The 20,594-nt window shown below is 49.3% G+C and overlaps 1 protein-coding gene and 1 long non-coding RNA gene across 4 annotated transcripts in view; one reads left to right on the forward strand and one right to left on the reverse strand.

Annotated features, from left to right (window-relative positions):
* Positions 1 to 20,594, forward strand: part of EFNB3 (ephrin B3) — a 72,944-nt gene that overhangs the window by 40,217 nt on the left and 12,133 nt on the right. For 2 of the 3 annotated variants that reach the window (XM_081835789.1, XM_081835788.1), the window contains exon 2: positions 9,634 to 9,926. In XM_081835789.1, coding sequence (XP_081691915.1) covers positions 9,634 to 9,926 — 293 coding nt within the window. Of the gene's footprint in view, positions 1 to 5,954; positions 6,073 to 9,633; positions 9,927 to 20,594 lie in introns of those variants that run through there. The other variant, XM_081835790.1, reaches the window with a different exon arrangement.
* LOC309326845 lies at positions 10,678 to 14,066 on the reverse strand. The gene is made up of 3 exons (XR_014150384.1): positions 13,945 to 14,066; positions 12,731 to 12,862; positions 10,678 to 11,347 (listed from the first exon to the last, which is right to left on the reverse strand). It is a non-coding gene; the product is annotated as an uncharacterized lncRNA (long non-coding RNA).

Genomic DNA, 20,594 nt, shown 5'->3' on the forward strand with positions numbered 1-20,594 from the left:
AAAAAATGCACACATACACACTCACTCGGCCACCCTCCCTTCCCTCCTTTTTCAAACACTTATGTGCTCCTCTCCAGAGGCAGCTGTAGCAGAGCCTCAGGCAAGGAATCCTATATCCTCAGCTGCCCGCATTCAGGACTCTTACCAAATTTTAACTGTGTTTTAACTGCCTTTGCCCAACACTTCCAGCCTCTTCCTTTGTTCGCTCCCACCCCTGCCAGCGATTGTAAGCGCCTGGCAGCAGAGACCTGCCTTTTTTTTTTACCTAATATCATAGAATCATAGAATCCTAGAGTTGGAAGAGACCACAAGGGCCATCGAGTCCAACCCCCTGCCAAGCAGGAAACACCATCAGAGCACTCCTGACATATGGTTGTCAAGCCTCTGCTTAAAGACCTCCAAAGAAGGAGACTCCACCACACTCCTGGGCAGCAAATTCCACTGTCGAACAGCTCTTACGGTCAGGAAGTTCTTCCTAATGTTTAGGTGGAATCTTCTTTCTTGTAGTTTGGAACCATTGCTCCGTGTCCGCTTCTCTGGAGCAGCAGAAAACAACCTTTCTCCCTCCTCTATGTGACATCCTTTTATATATTTGAACATGGCTATCATATCACCCCTTAACCTCCTCTTCTCAACATGCCCAGCTCCCTTAGCCGTTCCTCATAAGGCATCGTTTCCAGGCCTTGGACCATTTTGGTTGCCCTCCTCTGGACCCGTTCCAGTTTGTCAGTGTCCTTCTTGAACTGTGGTGCCCAGAACTGGGCACAGTACTCCAGGTGAGGTCTGACCAGAGCAGAATACAGTGGCACTATTACTTCCCTTGATCTAGATGCTATACTCCTATTGATGCAGCCCAGAATTGCATTGGCTTTTTTAGCTGCCGCGTCACACTGTTGGCTCTGCAAACCCAGCCATGCACATGGATGGCGTTGTATAAACACACCTGTGATGTCAGCAAATAGCTGCCTTCACAAGCTTACCTGTCTGTATCCAAAGCCAATCTATTGAGCCCTGGGAAAATGAATACTGTAATAATAATTAAAAAAAAATTTATTTATACCCCGCCCTCCCCAGCCAAGACCGGGCTCAGGGCGGCTAACATCCGATATAAAAACAAATTGATTGAAATACAGCTTAAAAACAAGATTAAAATACAACATGAATGAAGCCGTAAGTGTGCCTCTGAGCACGTGCAGTGTGCCCTCTGGCTCACAACAACCAGCCCACACACATCTCGGACAGTGTTCCGGGGAAAAGACCGCCGGTTCCTCCAGACTTCCTTTTGTGCTGTCTTTAAATCGCTGCATCTGACCACTTTTTAAAAAATATATATTTTTGCCCCTGCGAAAACCCGCTCTTTAATGCTGAATCGGAACAAATAGCAATTCAGGTTTTCTGTGGGGCGAAAGATAAGTGTGGAGACTCGAATGAAGTGACTTGAAGGCAGACATCAGTCTGGCTGCACGGTTCCCCGTTCGAAATAGCGAAAGCTCTTCTCCGCCTGTCCCCAGAAGCGGCTGCAATCTCAAGGTCTGCGCCTCACCAACTGGTCCACCCCAGAGGCAGCTGCAACTTTTTGCGGGTGCCTCCCCAGCACCCCACCCGCTTTGTGGCAGCTGTGTGTCCCCTCTGAACAAGGGGGACTGTGTGTGTGTCATGTGGGTCTTTTTTCTGTACTGGGGCAGGGGAGGTCAGGAGCAGTTAATTATTTCATTAAGGGCAAGGTGGCTGAGGCAATCAGGTCTGGCCAACCCCACAACCGATAGGAATCAGAAAGCTTCTCCCTCCAACGAGCTGGAACAGGACATGGAGTGTAAGCCGCAGGGGTCACACAGGCAGGCAAGGAGAGCGGAGAGCAGTGGGGTCTCTAATGTTTAACCAGGAGTACAGAGATTACATTCCTGCTTGACGAAGAAACAAGGGGGGGGGCTAAAGAGGGGCATGCTGGGTGATGGGGCACCATACATTGAAAGCAGATTCCAACCCCAACCCCCCCAAAAAATATATATATCCTGGGAACTGTAGTTTGTTAATGGTGCTTTGCATTGTAGGGAGCAAACCGCCGTTCCCAAGATTCTTTGGGGTGGTGTTGGGGAATGCGCTTTTAAATATATGGTGTGTACACAGCCCTGGCCTCTCTTGAATTGGGGGTTCCCAATGCTTGGAGCAGCCAAGCAAGAAGGGGAGAGGTAGTTTCTGCAAAGGGTGGGGTGGGAGAAAGAGATTATTGCCTAATGGTTGGGAGCCAAGAATCCTGGGGTTTTCTGGAAACGGGATCATAATGAGTTTGACCAGGAAGAGGTAGACTTTATAGCCTAGACTGCTGTGAGCCAGGACTCCTGGGTTCCCTCCAGTGGCTTAGGGGGAAGGGGAGGCCCAGTGGGTCATCGCAGTCGTGGAATTATATTCCAGGACTCCTGAGTTCCCAGCGATGGGTGGAGGATCTCTCCTCTCTTTCTCTCTCCCGCCCTCTCTTTCTCCCCCTTTTTTCCATTTTCTCGTTAGCTCCTTTCCTGAGCTGTCACTTTCCATTTCATCTCCTCGCCCTCGCCCTCCCCAATTCCAGCTGAGCCCATGACCCCGTTACAGGAGGGGAGGAGGGGCAGCGGCAAAGGGGAGGGGGGCGTGAGAGGAGGGGGGGCAAGAAGAAGCAACAGGTCATACTGCCCCCCCCCAAAATGGTTCCAGACCCATTTCAATGATTTGGGCAAAGCAGAGAGAGACTTGCTACCCAGCCCCAAGTTTTGGTCTGGACCACAAAAGAGTGACATCTGGTTGGAAAGAATGAGGAGCCCACCCCCCAAAAAAAAATTAATGCATGCACACACATGGACACACACACACACACTTTGCCCCCTCTCGTGGCCCTAGAGAGGTACCCACCCGCTTCCTGCTAGGCCCCTCCATCACCAGTTGGCATGCGTTGCCACGGCAACGGTAGCCATTGTACCCTTCCTACAAGGAACACCCCTGGGGGAAAGGATTGGGGCTTGGTTTTTGCATGGGGGGGGCATCTAGGAGCATCCTTGAGTGGAGCATCTTGTACTGGGGGCCCCAATGCCTGAGCTTGTTTTTCAAGGGATGGGGAGGCACCTCTGGAAAAGAATTGGGCGATGGGGCCTACCATTGGCCCCTGTTGTTGTTTTGGAGATGTGGGGCAGGTAAGGATCCCTCTTGGATCCTGGGGGGGGGGCGGAATTAGGTCTGTGCTTGGGGCAGGCCTTGCAGCCAGGACTTAGGGGTTCTGTGTGTGGGGGGGGGGTGAAGGGGACAACACTTCTTGTGTCAGGACGCCTGGGTTCCTTCAGAAGCGATTGCGGCTGAGCCTGGTTCATTCTCTTAGGGAGCTGGTTTCCCTGGGGTGTGGGAGAGAGGGCGCTGAGGAGAGCCCGGATGCCTGGGTCCCACTGGGCGGGGGGGGGGAGAGTGGAGTGTGTGTGTGCTGCGTTTGTTTTTGTGTCCTTGTTTCCTTAACGTTTTGGAACAGAAAGTTCTCGGGCGCCAGGAATAAGAGCCAGGAATAACAGTCATCCGTACACCCCCCCCCTTCTATAAAAGGGAAACAAGGTGTGTAGCCCCAGAGCTAGGACTCCTGGGTTCTCTCCTCCTCTCCAGCTTAGAAGCATAGGCAGTTGCCGTGTGCCAAGTCAAATCCTTGAGCAATCTAACCCCATAATGCCTACACTGACTGGCAGAGGCTCACCGGGATTTCAGGCAGGGCTTCCGGCCATACTCAGAGCTGCTGAGTCCTTTGAACCCAGGACCTTTTGCACGCAGAGAGCAGCTGCTCTGCTCTTGCCCTCCAGGAACAAGGCGGCTGGGGTAGGAGACTGGTATGCAAGGCTGCTAGATCAGCTGTTTCCGAAGTTTGCCTTTCTCTCTTTGACTGCCGGAGCGGTGCAATGGACTTGTGCGTTTTGAGTATCCGTTTGGTCAAAGGTCCAAGCGTGTGTGGTTATACTGCCAGGTCAGGGCGTGTCTGTTAACACGTGTAAGTGACTTTGCCATATCCCCGTTTTGTAGCGCGGAAAAGTTGTCAGGTTGGCGGGTGTGGCTTTGCCGGAGAGTGCGGGGCCACGCGTTTTTCCCGTCAAGGCCCTATTTCATCATGTGTTTCCCGGCGACTTTCTGCACAGCGAAGTAAAATGACTTTTATTTTTAGTGCTCTGTCGGCACTAGATCGAGGCAAACCATCCCCAAGCGAGAAAAATAAATGAGCTTTGAAAGAACTACTTTAAAAAAAAGAAAAGCTTTCTCCAACCTAGGTTGCTCTGGATGTTTTGGACTACAATTCCCATCAGCGGGTCCAAAGAGCAGCCCGGGTTGGAGAAGGCTGACTTTAAAGTACAGTGGTACCTCGGGTTACATACGCTTCAGGTTACAGACTCCGCTAACCCAGAAATAGTGCTTCAGGTTAAGAACTTTGCTTCAGGATGAGAACAGAAATCGTGCAGTGGCAGCAGGAGGCCCCATTAGTTAAAGTGGTGCTTCAGGTTAAGAACAGTTTCAGGTTAAGAACGGACCTCCGGAACGAATTAAGTACTTAACCTGAGGTACCACTGTATGGGAGAAGGAAAAGTGGTGGGCATTGTTGATACAGAAGGGGCAGCCGTGCCTGTGCTTCCTGTCGATTCGTTCCAAAAGTTGTGTGAGGCGTGCTAAGCTGTTGAGGAAGCAAACACAAAATTGAAGCAACGCGGCGGCATTGGCGCTGGCCAGTAGGTGCCAGCCCCGTACGATTCACGAACTGCATTCTACATTATTTGGGGAAATCACATTTTTCTAGGAGGGAGAATGTGATTTTTTCCCCCCCAGGGGAATGCTTGGAAACTCGGGAAACCGCTTTGGTCCATCTAGCTTTGTATTTTCCACAGTATCTTATGTAGTTGCATTGCTCTGTTCAGCATGTGGAATGGAAGATGGGGGATTAGTGGAACTGACTGGGCTCTGTAGATGTATGTTTGATTTGGGATGTTGGGGGAATGGAGTCAGGGTGCTTTAAATAATACCATCCCGTAAGCAAGCCTGAGAAGGCCTGTACTGTACCTGCTGCCCACGAGCTGCATGGCAACACAACCCCGAGGCCTTGTGTGACGTGGCCCTTCTCAGAAGTGCTCCATTTGGCCTCTGAATCACCATATTTTTTTCGCTCTATAGGACGCACCAGACCACAAGACGCACCTAGTTTTTGGAGGAGGAAAACAAGAAAAAAAATATTCTGAATCTCAGAAGCCAGAACAGCAAGAGGGATCGCTGCGCAGTGAAAGCAGCGATCCCTCTTGCTGTTCTGGCTTCTGGGATAGCTGCGCAGCCTGCATTCGCTCCATAAGACACACACACATTTCCCCTTACTTTTTAGGAGGGGAAAAGTGAGTCTTATAGAGCAAAAAATACGGTATACCCAGCTGCAAGCCAACTTTGGCTCTTGCCTTATTGCTGTTTTGCGGCAATTATCCTGCCCCTCTTCAAACACTGCTGCCCGGAAGGTGATTAATATTCACATTTTTTATTTTTTTTTTGCAGATTTTGGCAAAGCTCTGGCTCAGACTGAGCTACCCCTGTCCCAGGTCACCCCTCGGCCGAGGCTTTTGCAGGGCCAAATGACTTAAGGCTACAGGATAGATCCCAGGAATCCCCACGACCTCCACTCCCCTCCTTTTCTGACCCAGGAGTCTTTCATCTGCTTCTCTGCTAACCACACCACCACCCCTGGCCAGGCCTCGGTCATGCCTCTCCTCCTCCTGGGCTATTATCTCATTTGGCAGCTGATCTGTCCCAGGGGGCTGGGGACAGGCGGCTCTGGGGTCAAATGTCAACAGGTTTGAATAAAGGGTTGGAATTCTTTGTCGGTTCTCTGATGGTTCCTTGCATGGGTTTGAGGGCAGCGCATTATGCTCCCAGGGCATGTGGGACCAACTGATGGAGCAGGGAGAGTGGGGGGTGCCCTGCTTTTTTCGGGAAGGATGGCGCAGGGGAGACCAAGAAATGCAAATTAAAGACAGACGCAAAGAATTTCACCCCGGAGGTGGAAGAACACAGAACTTCTGGGCTTTACATTTTGCGGTCTTTGAGGCAACTTCAATCAGTTGCTTTTTAAATAGGATTTTGCCTGATTATTATTAATATTATTATTATTTAAAGGGATGTGCTAAACGCCTCCAAATGTCAGGACATTTATAAGGAGGGCTGCCAACCCAGTTGAAGAAACCTTCGTTTTTCAATCGCGGGAGTTTTTGTCAGTTAATCAGTTGATTAAATTTGCATAATTTGCATATGGGCAAAAACAGTCGTTCTGAAGCGAGAAAACACGGCCTCTTGTCTGTGTTTTACAATTCCTGCATTTTGTATTTTAATAGTCTGTTGAAAGCCGCCCAGAGTGGCTGGGGAAACCCAGCCAGATGGGTGGGGTATAAATAATAAATTATTATTATTATTATTATTATTATTATTATTATTATTATCGTAGCAGACATTAACTTAGAGACTTCTGGTCAGATACCTGAAATGTCTGGTGGTAGCTGCCTCTGTAGAGATGGTGCTCGCTATGCACAGTTTTTGTCTGATTTTGGCGAATGAGCCAAAATGACTTGTCAAATATGGGCGTTATTTTCAGTTGATTGCAAAATACAAACAATTTTGGCAGGCGGGGGCAATCTAGGAAGACGTGGCAAAAGGTTACAACACCCCACACTACAACAAAAACAACAAAAAGCTCTCCTGATGACTTTTAGTCAAAATGCTATGCTCCTACCTGGTTAATTTAATTTTTTTCACCACCAGCAACCCTAAAGCAGCCCAGCTCCTTATACTTTCACTGGGGATGAATGGTTCCTGCATGTTGCAGGGACGTTCTTCCCCAGCAAACTTTTAAAAGACTTCTGAAATTGATTAGCTGAACCAATCAGTGAATTAAAATTTGCAGCCCTGATTTATAAACCTAGAAGGAGATTTGCGAAAACGCAAAGTGGGCCAGGGTGGCAGATCTTCGTGGTATATTCACTGGTTTTGCCTGTGCCTCTGGTGAATGGAGTCAGTATAGGGCTTTTGTTCTCTTGAGAAATGGCACCAGTTTGTCCTGGGGTGAGAATGAAGCAAAAAATATTGTGTGTGTGTAAACCTGTCTTCCGAAACCTGGGACCAGCTGTGAGTTGTAGTACAAAGCACCTGGAAGGTGCCGACGTCTGCAAATGTTTCATAAGGTAAAGGTAAAGGGACCCCTGACCATTAGGTCCAGTTGTGACCAACTCTGGGGTTGCAGCGCTCATCTTGCTTTATTGGCCGAGGGAGCCGGTGTACAGCTTCCGGGTCATGTGGCCAGCATGACTAAGCCACTTCCGGTGAACCAAAGCAGTGCACGGAAACGCCGTTTACCTTCCCGCTGGAGCGGTACCTATTTATCTACTTGCACTTTGACGTGCTTTCGAACTGCTAGCTTGGCAGGAGCAGGGACCGAGCAACGGGAGCTCACCCCGTCAAGGGGATTTGAACCGCCGACCTTCTGATCGGCAAGTCCTAGGCTCTGTGGTTTAACCCACAGCGCCACCCGTGTCCCTCTCAAATGTTGCATAGACTAATGTAAACAATGCTTCTCTCAAGCCCCATTTTAGCCTCACAAACCCCTGTGAGGTAGGATAGGCCAAGAGACAGGGGTCATCCAGCAAGCTCCATATGGCTGGATGGGGACTGGAGTCCTGGTCTTTCCCAGGGGCTAGTCCAAGACTCTTAACCACCTCACCCCACTGGTTGCCATGAGAGGCTGTTTGCAGCTGGGCGTGTGATGGGGAAACTGTCATGTTTCCAATTATATTGGAAGGTGTCCACCAAATTTCCGGTTGCAGAGAGCCTTAAACCTTCCTGGCTTAATTTAATACCAGTAGTTTCTTCCAACGTCTGGGCTCAGCCCGTTGAGCCTTAAAAGGCTGGTGTCTCTGAGCATCTGCAGAAAGCCTTTCCGCAGAGAAACGTCGCTTCCACACAGTGGCGTAGCGTGGGGGGTGCAGGGGGGGCCGGCCGCACCGGGCGCAACATCTGGGGTTAGGGCAAATCCACGGGTTAGGGGGCGCAAATCCACGGGTTAGGGGGCGCAAATTATTTGCCTTGCCCCGGGTGCTGACAACCCACGCTACGCCACTGCTTCCACAAACCAGCCGCAACACAACTGTGTTTTCGATCTTGCTCCTCACTGCTAGCAACACCTGTTGCTTTGCTTTCGTAATTACACCAAGAACTCAGGCCAATATAAGTTTGTGTAGTGAGAGTGGTCCCTACTCACAAATCAGTAGTCAGTTGTAACAAAAACTAACCCATTCAAAAGTATGTATTCTGACAAGGATTACAAACTCAAACAGAGATTACAAACTCAAACTCATAAGGATATGTATAACACAATAATTCGTTACAGAATTAGAGATAAAGAGTTTATAAGTAGAGATAAGTTCATATTAGTCCTTAGTTAGATTTGATGTGAAGGTCTTAGTTTCATTGAGCAGAAGTCAATGATTTGAGTTTGTAATCTTTGTCAGAATACATACTTTTGAATGGATTGGTTTTTGTTACAATTGACTACAGTGGTACCTCGGGTTAAGTACTTAATTCGTTCTGGAGGTCCGTTCTTAACCTGAAACGGTTCTTATCCTGAAGCACCACTTTAGCTAATGGGGCCTCCTGCTGCGGTCGCGCCGCCGGAGCACGATTTCTGTTCTCATCCTGAAGCAAAGTTCTTAACCTGAAGCACTATTTCTGGGTTAGCGGAGTCTGTAACCTGAAGCGTCTGTAACCCGAGGTACCACTGTATTGATTTGTGAGTGGGGACCACTCCCACTACTGAAACTTATATCGGCCTGAGTTCTTGGTGTCCTTTTTTCTTGGTATATTTAATAACAAGAACTCCAACTTATTTAATGTTGCTTTCGTAATTAAGCATCGCGGGGTCCCCTTCTCTCTAGGGCACCTTGGTTCTTCGCATCCTTTCACCCAATGTGCTAGGCCACTCTCTTACTAGAGAACAAGCTCCCAGGTGCTTTGAGGGGAACCTGGCTAGACCTTCGAACCGTCCTGGAAATGGACATCAAGCAAACTTCCCCAGGGGCTGGGCCCACTGGGTTTTGTTGTTACGAGGGAGGCTGGTTGAAGTCATGGGACAAGTAGCAAAACTTGCTGGAAATGTAAGGAAAAGGACAGCGATTTTTACCATATGTGGTGGTCATGTAACAAAATAAAAGAGTTTTGGGAATCGATCTATAATGAGTTAAAAAAGACGTTTAAATATACTTTTCCAAAAAAGCCGGAAGAATTTTTGCTAGGCTTGGTGGGAGAAGATATTGTTGGCAGGATTGAAGTTGGCAGGATTGAAGTTGGCAGGATTGAATTAATTCTTATGTCATGGTGTAATTTTTAATCAATGAAACTGTGAATTATAGACTGGAATAAGAAAACTTGCGGAAGGGAAGGACGGAAGTCAACGGCTCTATGGAGCATAAAGTCGGATATATGTAACAAGACCTGATGTTTTTGTTGGTTGGTAGTGGTGTTCTTAAATCTCAATAAAAAGTACTTGGGGGGGGGGAGAATGCAGGGTGCTGGCTCCCCCAAGTGTGCTCCTCTGAGCTGATTTTATCCGTTGTGCCCCTGCAGGTTCCAGAACGAGGAGGGCTACGTTTTGTACCCCCAGATTGGAGACCGCCTGGACCTCATCTGCCCCCGCTCTGTGCCCTTGGGCCCCTTTTCCACAGAGGACTATGAATATTACAAGCTGTACCTGGTCCAGACGGAGCAGGCCGAGCGCTGCGAAATCCTCCGCACCCCCAACCTGCTGCTCACTTGCGACCGGCCCGAGCAAGACATGCGCTTCACAATCAAGTTCCAGGAGTACAGCCCCAACCTCTGGGGCCACGAGTTCAAGACCAACCAGGACTATTACATCATCAGTAAGTTTTAACACCCTGGGGAAGCGGGGGGGACGGGGGGCTTCCTTTTCTTTCTTGCACGTCCCCTCCGCATACCAAATCCCATGCTTGCACAGAACTGCAAGGCCTTGAGATGTCTGTAGCCGTCGATAGGTGCCGCCGCCAGTCTGGCAGGCGGTAGATGCGGCTGAAGGAGCAGGAAATCGTGGTAAAAACCCATACACCACACAGGATATTGAGAAAGAGAGAGAGTGTGTGTAAGAGATCCTTAAAAAATAATGTTCAGATCAGAGGTAGCTGAGAGGGATTGTGGGCCTTTAAAGCAAGGTTTCCCAGACTTGGGTCACCAGCTGTTCTTCGACTACAACTCCCATCATCCCTAGCTAGTAGGGCCAGTGGTTAGGGATGATGGGAATTGTAGTCCAAAAACAGCTGGAGGCCCAATTTGGGGAAACCCTGCTTTAAAGCATATTATTTACCGAAAGGAATTCTGGGCACTGTAGTTTGAGGGTTGCTAGGGATTGAAACTCTTGAGGGGTAAACTATAGTGCCCAGAATCCTTTGAGGGTAAGAATGTGTTTCCAGTGTTCTTTAAGGGTATCGTGTGTATGTACCTGTGGAAGCAGGGCTTGTGTGCTTCTACCTAATGCGTAGTATATAGGTAAAGGTAAAGGGACCTCTGACCGTTGGGTCCAGTCACGGACGACTCTGGGGTTGTGGTGCTCATCTTGCTTTATTGGCTGAGGGAGCTGGCGTACAGCTTCTGGGTCATGTGGCCAGCATGACTAAGCCGCTTGTGGCAAACCAGAGCAGCGCACGGAAACGCCATTTACCTTCCCGCCGGAGCGGTACCTATTGATCTACTTGCACTTCATGCTTTCGAACTGCTAGGTTGGCGGGAGCAGGGACCAAGCAATGGGAGCTCACCCCGTCGTGGGGATTCGAACCGCTAACCTTCTGATCGGCAAGTCCTAGTCTCTGTGGTTTAACCCACAGTGCCACCCGCACCCCCCGCGTAGTATATGGAATGCACCTATTTATCATTGCAACTTTCCAACAGACTAAACAGGAAGGCAGTCAGCAAAAATTAAAAACAATCAGAATGAAACAATAAAACCAAATTAAAGCACAACATGGGTGCCTGTTTAAAAACAACACTAAACAGATTGATGTTGTTGCATCTTATGGCATCTTTGTATTTGCACTGCTGCTGGTGGAAAGATGGGATACAAATCAACCAGAGATAGATCTCAGTTATATGGGGGAAGAGAAGAGACGGTGACCTTCCTTCAGATATTCTTGTCCCTGGCCACATAGGGCTGTTTTTAGGGCACAACCAGTCCTTTGAATTGCACCCAGAAGTCAATGACGGTGGTGGCTAGGGATGAATGAGCAGCCCTTTATTTGTTCCCAAAGGCCCTCAATTCCTTTGCATGTATGCCCTAAGAACAGACGGGGGAGAAATTGGTTTGGATTGCATTCGAAAGCGAATTTACTTAATTCACACTGCCCGGGCCAATAAGAAAACCCAAACATCCTTAAAAACTGTGCCTGTCTCTGGATGTTGCCACGCTCGTCTCCAGCCCCGCAAAAATGTGCTCCAAAGTCTAAGAAGAAGAAAAAGGTGTACCAAAATGGAGATGTATCGGGGAATGTGTGTAAAAACGCAGATTTTTGTGTGAACCATTCGCAAAGAAAAATGTACAAAACGGGGCAGAAATGGGATGCACTGAATGTTGATGTTGTTTAGTCGTTTAGTCGTGTCCGACTCTTCGTGACCCCCTGGACCAGAAAACGCCAGGCCCTCCTGTCTTCCACTGCCTCCCACAGTTTGGTCAAACTCATGCTGGTTGCTTCGAGAACACTGTCCCACCATCTCGTCCTCTGTCGTCCCCTTCTCCTTGCGCCCTCCATCTTTCCCAACATCAGGGTCTTTCCCAGGGAGTCTTCTCTTCTCATGAGGTGGCCAAAGTCTTGGAGCCTCAGCTTCAGGATCTGTCCTTCCAGTGAGCACTCAGGGCTGATTTCCTTCAGAATGGAGAGGTTTGATCTTCTTGCAGTCCATGGGACTCTCAAGAGTCTCCTCCAGCACCAGAATTCAAAAGCATCAATTCTTTGACGATCAGCCTTCTTTATGGTCCAGCTTTCACTTCCATACATCACTACTGGCAAAACCATGGCTTTAACTATATGGACCTTTTTTGGGAAGGTGATGTCTCTACTTTTTAAGATGCTGTCTAGGTTTGTCATTGCTTTTCTCCCAAGAAGCAGGCGTCTTTTAATTTCGTGGCTGCTGTCACCATCTGCAGTGATCATGGAGCCCAAGGAAGTAAAATCTCTCACTGCCTCCATTTCTTCCCCTTCTATTTGCCAGGAGGTGGTGGGCCCAGTGGCCATGATCTTACGGTAGTTTTTTTTTATGTTGAGCTGTAGACCATATTTTGTGCTCTCCTCTTTCACCCTCATTAAAAGGTTCTTTAATTCCTCCTCACTTTCTGCCATCATGCATTGAATACAATGTTGGAAAACTGGGGGAAACAGCACTGAGACATTCTTCCATCCCGACAGGATCGATGTTTTTGCACAAGGTCCAAGTGGCACGTCCACAAAACACAGTTGGGGGTGCTTTAAATGCCTTCTCCCCATGGCCCCCCAGGCATACCTGGGGCAGGAGAAGTGGGAGGCAGGAAAAGCGGGAACGTGCGGTTCTTGGCCGAGGAAGGTAGAAGGCGCCTATTCCTTGGCGCAGCGGGGGAGAGCAGAACATTAAATGCGCCCATTGCTGCCAAAGAGCGCCCACACCTACTCCATGAATAATCAGTCACCTTTTCCTTAACGACATGCAACATCCGTAGCTGCTGCTGCTGCTGTTGGTTATGGTGATGTAGCACCATCCATGTATATGGTGAATTACAAAGAAGGAGAGCTCGGGTCTCTGCCCCCAAGGAGCAAACATCCTAGGAAATGAACTGAAGGGAAACAAAGGGAGAGAGGTGGGCAGGGGGAATAGCAGGGAGAGGGCAGAGAAGTAATAATAATAATAATAATAATAATAATAATAATAATAATTTATTATTTATACCCCGCCCATCTGGCTGAGCCCCCCCCAGCTACTCTGGGCGGCTCCCAATCAAGTGTAAAAAGAGTACAGCGTTAAATATTAAATACTTCCCTGAACAGGGCTGCCTTCAGATGTCTTTTAAAGATAGGATAGCTGTTTATTTCCTTCACATCTGAAGGGAGGGTGTTCCACAGGGTGGGCGCCACTACCGAGAAGGCCCTCTGCCTGGTTCCCTGTAACTTGGATTCTCGCAGTGAGGGAACCGCCAGAAGGCCCTCGGCGCTGGATCTCAGTGTCCAGCTGGACGATGGGGGTGGAGACGCTCCTTCAGGTCTACTGGGCCTTTGAGGCCGTTTAGGGCTTTCAAGGTCAGCACCAACACTTTGAATTGTGCTCGGAAACATACTGGGAGCCAATGCAGATCTCTCAGGACCAGTGTTATGTGGTCCTGGCGGCCGCTCCCAGTCAAGTATGTGTGCATTTGTTTCGGTTACTGGGTTTCATTGCGGCTGGCTGGGACCGATGGGAGTTGTAGTTTAAAACACCTGGAGGGCGCCGCTTGGGCACGGAGGCAAGCTGATTCTGTTGGTGGCTTTGCAGAAAAGGCAGGCTTTGTGCCTCTTCTAAGAAAGTAGGGAAATGTGGCAACCGCAATAGTTTCACCGCCATATTTTTTTCTTTTCATGGGCAGCCCCGCCTGCAATGTGTGGCCGTTGCCCAGGGTTTATCCTGTTGTTTGAAACCAATGATACCGTGTGACGGAGGCTGGGAGTCCAGCATTTAAGGGGACTGGAGGGCGATTCAGCCTTTGGAGGGAATTTGAGGCTGACTAGGCCGTCCTTTGGCCTATTCTAGCCCATCTCAGTCCTGGGGCAAAGGGATACATTTTGGGGCACGGCTAGTGAGCGTCCCCTGATCTTTTAAGGAAGAGGAGAGGGACCGAGTCCTCTAAACCCCCCTCCCCTTTCCTCTCCCCACCCCTCAGCATCCCTGTCTCATCAGCTCCGGCTGCCTGGGGTGGCCCTTCAGCCATCGCCATGGCAACTGTCTCCTGGCAAACCTGTATGAGCCAGCCACTTGGCTGTACCACAGCAGCCACTTTGGGGTAACCAGCCAATCTCCACCCCCCCCCCGCCCAGACGCGCGCACACACACACACACACACACACACACACCCCAATTTGTCTGCTCTTTCCATGGGGTGTGGGGGGGGTCTAACTCAACTCCCCCCTTCCTCTTGCGAGCATAAAGTACCCTCCCCACTCCCGTGTCGACCATTTCTGAGATGTGACTGTTTCTGAAGGGGGTGTGTGTGCACCAGGGACCCCGTTTAATGCAAAGTCCCTTTTCCCGCCCCAGGGCGTGCAAGCGCTATCTGTGGGGTTGTTGTTTAGGGCCACGCAGCCCCAGATATATGGGGTTTGCATGGCTGCCAAGGATGGTGGATAGCAGTTTTCCGTTCCCTCTCCTCTCAGAGACACACACACACAATTTATATAGATACAGATATATATATATCTTCCTCTTTCTGCCTTTTCTTCCGTCCTCTCTGCTTTGCAGCCTGGGTTATGCCCCTGGGCAAGCAGACGAATGTTGAAAGAAACCCACTTGACCACCCTGCGTCTCCCCCTCCTCCGCCGCCGCCCAACGGGGGGGGGGGGCAAGCGAGGGAATCCAGATCTCTACAGTTGCGGTTGTTTTCACCTTATTTTTTATATTTATATATATATTTTTACAAATCAAGGTCATTGCTCTACCCACCGGGCAAGACAGCCACCAGCTTTTCCACCACTTTCCCCCACCCCAGACACTGACACTTCCCGCCGCCCCCCTCCCTCAAAGCCAGGTGATGGGAGCATCAGGGCGGACATAGTGGGGTTTTTTTCCCGGTGGTGGTGGCAAGGCGTCGTTGACCCAGTTTTTCCTCCCCCTTCAAATGAATTTATGCCCAGCCAAGCATGAGGGTAGAGCGCGAGACAGCTGAGTGGAAGGAGGGAAGGGAAGAAGGAAATTGGCTGACTGGGGGCAGGGAAGGTGGCCCCACCATCTAGGACAGGAAATGATGGAAGAGGAAACGGGAAGCCACTCATTTAAAGCCTCCCCCCAAAAAAAGTGGCTACATTTCAGCACGTTTTGCCTGCCTTAATTGCCACCACAAAGCCCAGCCACCGTAGAATCACAGAATGGCAGAGCTGGAAGGGACCAGAGGGTCATCCAAACCAACCCCCCAATTATGCAGGAACCACAACATTTCTTCCATCACTTTCCCTAGAAAGCTTGGGCAGAAATAATCCAACGGTGATGGCCGCGTTTCCAGTGCCATGAGGAAATGGGGCGCATCGCTCTCGCGGGTGCCGGGTGGGGGGGCTGCCACAAATCTCCCCCCTCTGAGGACTAAGAAGCCCAAGGGCACAGCTTCACAACGGTGCCAGCCCCCATCTCCCTCCACCCCGGGCAGCCCTTGTAAATCATTCCATTCGCTCAGATATTATATCCCCGGCGAGTATCGGGGAAAGCAATTTAATATTTTTAAATGCATATCCAAGCTGGCCACACACCCACACGTCAAATATACCTAAGGTTAGATGACGGGCACCTGCCAGGCCGAAAGGTGCGGTGGTCACCGAGGGCCAAACCCCGGCTTGTCTTTTTAGTTATTTCTTTTTTGAAACTTAATTTTGGAGACTGCAGCTGCAAAAAGTCCATAGGATGTGTTGTCCTTTTAAAGAAATCGCAGGATGCCCTCAATTGCCAGGAGCCCGTGGACTAGCTTGTGTCTCCCTCCGGAGAGGGGCTTGGGCAAGCATGCAGGCCCTGGTCGTTTGGTGGGGAGGTGGGCACCGAGAGGAGGGTGGGCACGGCCGTCTCTCATGCCTGCCCTACGTCTGCAGCCTCACGAAGGGTGGCCCCCCACCGGCCAGGCGTGTTCTTTGTGAAGGCTCAGCCGAGCGAGTCTAAACTGAACCGACGGGCCCAGCTTCCCAGAGCCCCCGGCAGCTGCCAGCGAGAGAGAGTCCCGCGCCGCGTGCTGCACGCGAACCCCCCCCCCCAATCTCTCTCTTTCTTCTTTTAAAAAATCCATTAGGGTCCCCCGTTTCCCTCGCAGAGGCGGAACGAGAGAACCCAAAGGATTCGGGATACCGTGTGGCATCGCCAGCTTGGAACCTTCCGGAAAAGCACCCGCTGGCCGAAGGGGTCAGAGTCCCCACTTCAGCAGGTCTCAGTAGGGTGGGCAAAGTCCCACCCTGTGAACACGTGAGAGTGCCCAGTCCAAGAGTAACGGATCTGCGTGTGGCGGACTTGAGCCTGTGGCCTTGTACCAGTTGCTGGAAACCGCAGGACTGGGGAAGAGAGCATAATGTGGCGTAATAGAGTGTCGGGCTAGGGCCTGAGAGAGCGGGGTTCGAATCCCCACTTGGCCATGAAGCGATCTGAGTGACTTTGGCATTGCCGGATTCACGTACAATGGTACCTCGGGTTACATACGCTTCAGGTTACAGACTCCGCTAACCCAGAAATAGTGCTTCAGGTTAAGAACTTTGCTTCAGGATGAGAACAGAAATCGTGCTCCAGTGGCACGGCAGCAGCAGGAGGCCCCATTAGCTAAAGTGGTGCTTCAGGTTAAGAACAGTTTCAGGTTAAGAACGGACCTCCGGAACGAATTAAATACTTAACCCGAGGTACCACTGTATAAGCTAAACAAGCTGTAGCTTAGGGCCCCACTCTCTTGGGGGCCCCCAAAAAATTTAAAGGAAAAAAACCCTGGATATACAGATGAAACTCGAAAAATTCGAATATCGTGGAAAAGTTCCTTTATTTCACTATTTCAGCTTCAAAGGTGAAACTAATATATGAGATAGACTTGTGACATGCAAAAGCGAGATATGTCAAGCCTTTATTTGTTCTGCAGGTGAAATTCGAAAAATTAGAATCTCGTGGAAAAGTTCCTTTATTTCACTAATTCAGCTTGAAAGGTGAAACTCATATATGAGATAGACTCATGACATGCAAAGCGAGAAATGTCAAGCCTTGATTTGTTATCATTGCGATGATCATTGCGTTACAGCTTATGAAAACCTCAAATTAACAATCTCAGAAAATTAGAATATTCAAGGAAATCAGCAAAACAAGGATTGCAAATCGAGCAAGATTGGACCTCTGAGAAGTAGAAGCATATCTCGCTTTGCATGTCATGAGTCGATCTCATATATTAGCTTCACCTTTGAAGTTGAATTCCTGAAATTCCACGATATTCTAATTTTTCGAGTTTCACCTGCACATTTCCAAAATATAAGATACAAAACAAATGAAATAAAACCTACAGACAGCGACAGTGTTTTGTGTTGTGTAGGCTCCTATGATGTAAGTCATGGGCCCCACCTGCTCGCCTGCTCCCTAAAATATCACAGGTTTGCTCCTTTCTATATATAGGGTGCCTACATTCTGCATGGACTGGTTGCAGGGCAACATGGGCAAATGGCTTGAGATACCTGTTAGGTCCATAAAAGACCATACAACATATATCCAACCCAAAAAACAGCGGCAATTTGTTGTTGAGAAAGGACAGTTGGACATATAAAGGGCCCCATGACCTTGCTTAGGGCTTCATCAAACCTAAATCCGACCCTGGACTTTGTAGTCAGTCACCATCTCTTAGCTTAACCTACCTCACAGGGTTGTTGTGAGGATGAAATGGGAAACATGTGCACCACTTTGAGATCCTTGGAAGGCAAAGGTGGTCTAGAAATGTAACAATTTATTATTATTATTATTTTGCCGGCCCCAACATCCAAAGCGTGACATCTTTTGTGCGACTGATGTGCCCTACCCCAAGTCAGGGCCCGCTGAGACAGACCCTTTTAAATTTCATTTTTGTTGCAGCAGGTAGCACAGGTAATGGCTGTGTGGCCTCCCAGCTCCAGCCACCATTTTACTTTCCCACAGGGCTTTGGAGTGATGCTCTGTTGGGGTCATGTTGGGAAATCAAAATGGCGGCTCCTGCGCCCAACTACCTGGGGCTGGTTGGCCATGTAACAACAACAACAACTCATTATTTGTACCCAGCCACTCTGGGCGGCTTCCAGCACATACCGTAAAACTTTAAACCTTAAACACCGTAAAACCTTAATACGGGGCTGCCTTCAGACATTTACTAAATGTTATATTATTTAAAAAGGTAAAGGGACCCCTAACCATTAGGTCCAGTTGTGGCCGATTCTGGTGTTGCGGTGCTCATCTCGCTTTATTGGCCGAGGGAGCCGGCCAATGTGGCCAGCAGGACTAAGCCGCTTCTGGCAAACCAGAGCAGCGCACGGAAACGCCGTTTACCTTCCCACTGGAGCGGTACCTATTCATCTACTTGCACTGGCATGCTTTCGAACTGCTAGGTTGGCAGGAGCAGGGACCAAGCAACAGGAGCTCACCCCGTCAAGGGGATTTGAACCGCCGACCTTCTGATCGGCAAGTCCTAGGCTCTGTGGTTTAACCCACAGCGCCACCCGCATCTTGGGAAGGCATTCCACAGGGTAGGGGCCACTACCGAGAAGGCCCTGTTGTTGTGTTGTTGTTGACATTATTGATAATATTTGTATACCACCCTTCATCCGTAGATCCCAGGGCTGTTCACAGCATTAAAACACAAGCTAAAAAACACAAAATACATAATGAAAACTCGAACAGAAGCAAAGCAGTAACCCTCCACCCGTACCAACGACACGTTTAAAACTGAATCGGATGTCAATCAGCCCAAGGTCTGGTTGAAGAGGAATGTTTTTGCAGGGCACCTAAAGGTGTATAATGAAGGTGTCAGCTGAACCTCCCTGGGGAGAGCATCCCACAAATGGGGGGATTGGTCAACCCTAGCCACACATTGCATAGGAGCCGGCCCAAGACATTTTGCCGCCTGAGGCAGAGGGCAAGATGGCGTCTTCCCCCATCCCAGGCATTGAGGCTGCGGCAGCTGCTCCATTCTGCCCAACGCTTGAGCCGGCCCTGCGCCATAATTTGGATTAAATCGCCTGGTCAGAGTGGGTAAGGGTGGGGCTGACAGGTGCTCCTACCCTCGGCCAGGGGTCGATCTAAATCAGTGTCCCCCAACCTGGCGCCCTCTAGATATTTTGAACTACAACTCCCATGCCCAGTGGCTCTGCTAGCTGCGGCTGGCGGGAGTTTTAGTCTGAAATATCTGGCGGAAGCTGATCTAGGTGGCCTCTGGGTTTTTCTCCCGTGCTTGCGATTCTGTGAAAGGAAAGCTGTGAGGAATTCACCTACTACAACAACAACAACAGCATGATTTAACCTCACGATAATTTAGTTAGGTTTCAGCTGCCAGTCCTTCTCACGGTTTATCTTGCTAACACAGGCACCCTTGACTGGTATTTTTCACAGAACAGCGAGTTTGTGGGCTGAGTTTCAAGCGGAGGACTTCGCATCTAATCCTATTTTTTATTTTATTTTATTTTAAAAAAAATGTTCCTGAGATTTCATCTCTCCCTTTCAGGGGCTTATGCCCCACTTGAGGCGGCTTACGTAAATTAAAATCGCCATCGCGGGGGGGGGGGGGGACATTTTCATAAAATGCACACAAAAGGCAAGCCTGGAAGATTAAAAGCAATCCTCAACGCAGACTTAAGAACAAGACGATGCTCTTCTGCAATTGGGACAGATCTGGGTCGGTTGCGAGGAGAGACGGATGGATTTGTCAGTTCCGGTTCTCTCAATTTCTCATTCTCCCAATCTTATATCTGGTTCTCCACGTTTCTGCAGCAATTTGCCGATTAATTTTTTTTAAAGAAAACCTAATGAAAATCCACCAGCATTTTTGTGTGAATTTCTCCTAATAAACCCATGCAGTTGTGACTAATTTTGCAAGCAATTTACCCCAAGGAAGCACATTTTTGTGTGTTGTTTTCCTGTCAATATGTGTATTTTTACGCATATTACCGAGTGTGGCATAGTGGTTAGAGAGTCGGACTCGGGCCTGGGAGACTCCGATTCAAATCCCCCCCACTTGGCCACAAAACTCACTGGGTTACCTTGGGGGGGGGCGGTCGTTGCCTCTCTCAGCCCGACATACCTCACAGGGTTGTTGTGGGGAGTAAATAAGGAAGGCGAGAGCCATGTGACCACCTTGCGCTCCTTGGAGAAAAAAGATATAAATGCAATAAACAATAATCGGCGCATTTTTGTCAGCATTGGATGGAGAATTTGGAGAGGTTTGTGAGGTTCGCCTTGAATCGCAAGCAGAATTTACCGTATTTTTCGCTCTATAAGGCGCACCAGACCACAAGACGCACCTGGTTTTTGGAGGAGGAAAACAAGAGAAAAAAATTCTGAATCTCAGAAGCCAGAACAGCAAGAGGGATCGCTGCGCAGTGAAAGCAGCAATCCCTCTTGCTGTTCTGGCTTCTGGGATAGCTGCGCAGCCTGCATTCGCTCCATAAGACGCACACACATTTCCCCTTACTTTTTAGGAGGGAAAAAGTGAGTCTTATAGAGCAAAAAATGCAGTAATTTCTCCTTCTGCTATTCTGGGCAAGCCTGAACTGTGGGTTTGGCTGTCCCATGCCAGTGGTTGTGGGGCACCCAGGGAGGCTGCCGGCTTGCCAAGATGGTTGCCCTCCCTCCCT

This window comes from Podarcis erhardii (genome assembly GCF_964252035.2).
Source record: "Podarcis erhardii genome assembly, chromosome: 13".
In the NCBI taxonomy this organism is placed as follows: domain Eukaryota; kingdom Metazoa; phylum Chordata; class Lepidosauria; order Squamata; family Lacertidae; genus Podarcis; species Podarcis erhardii.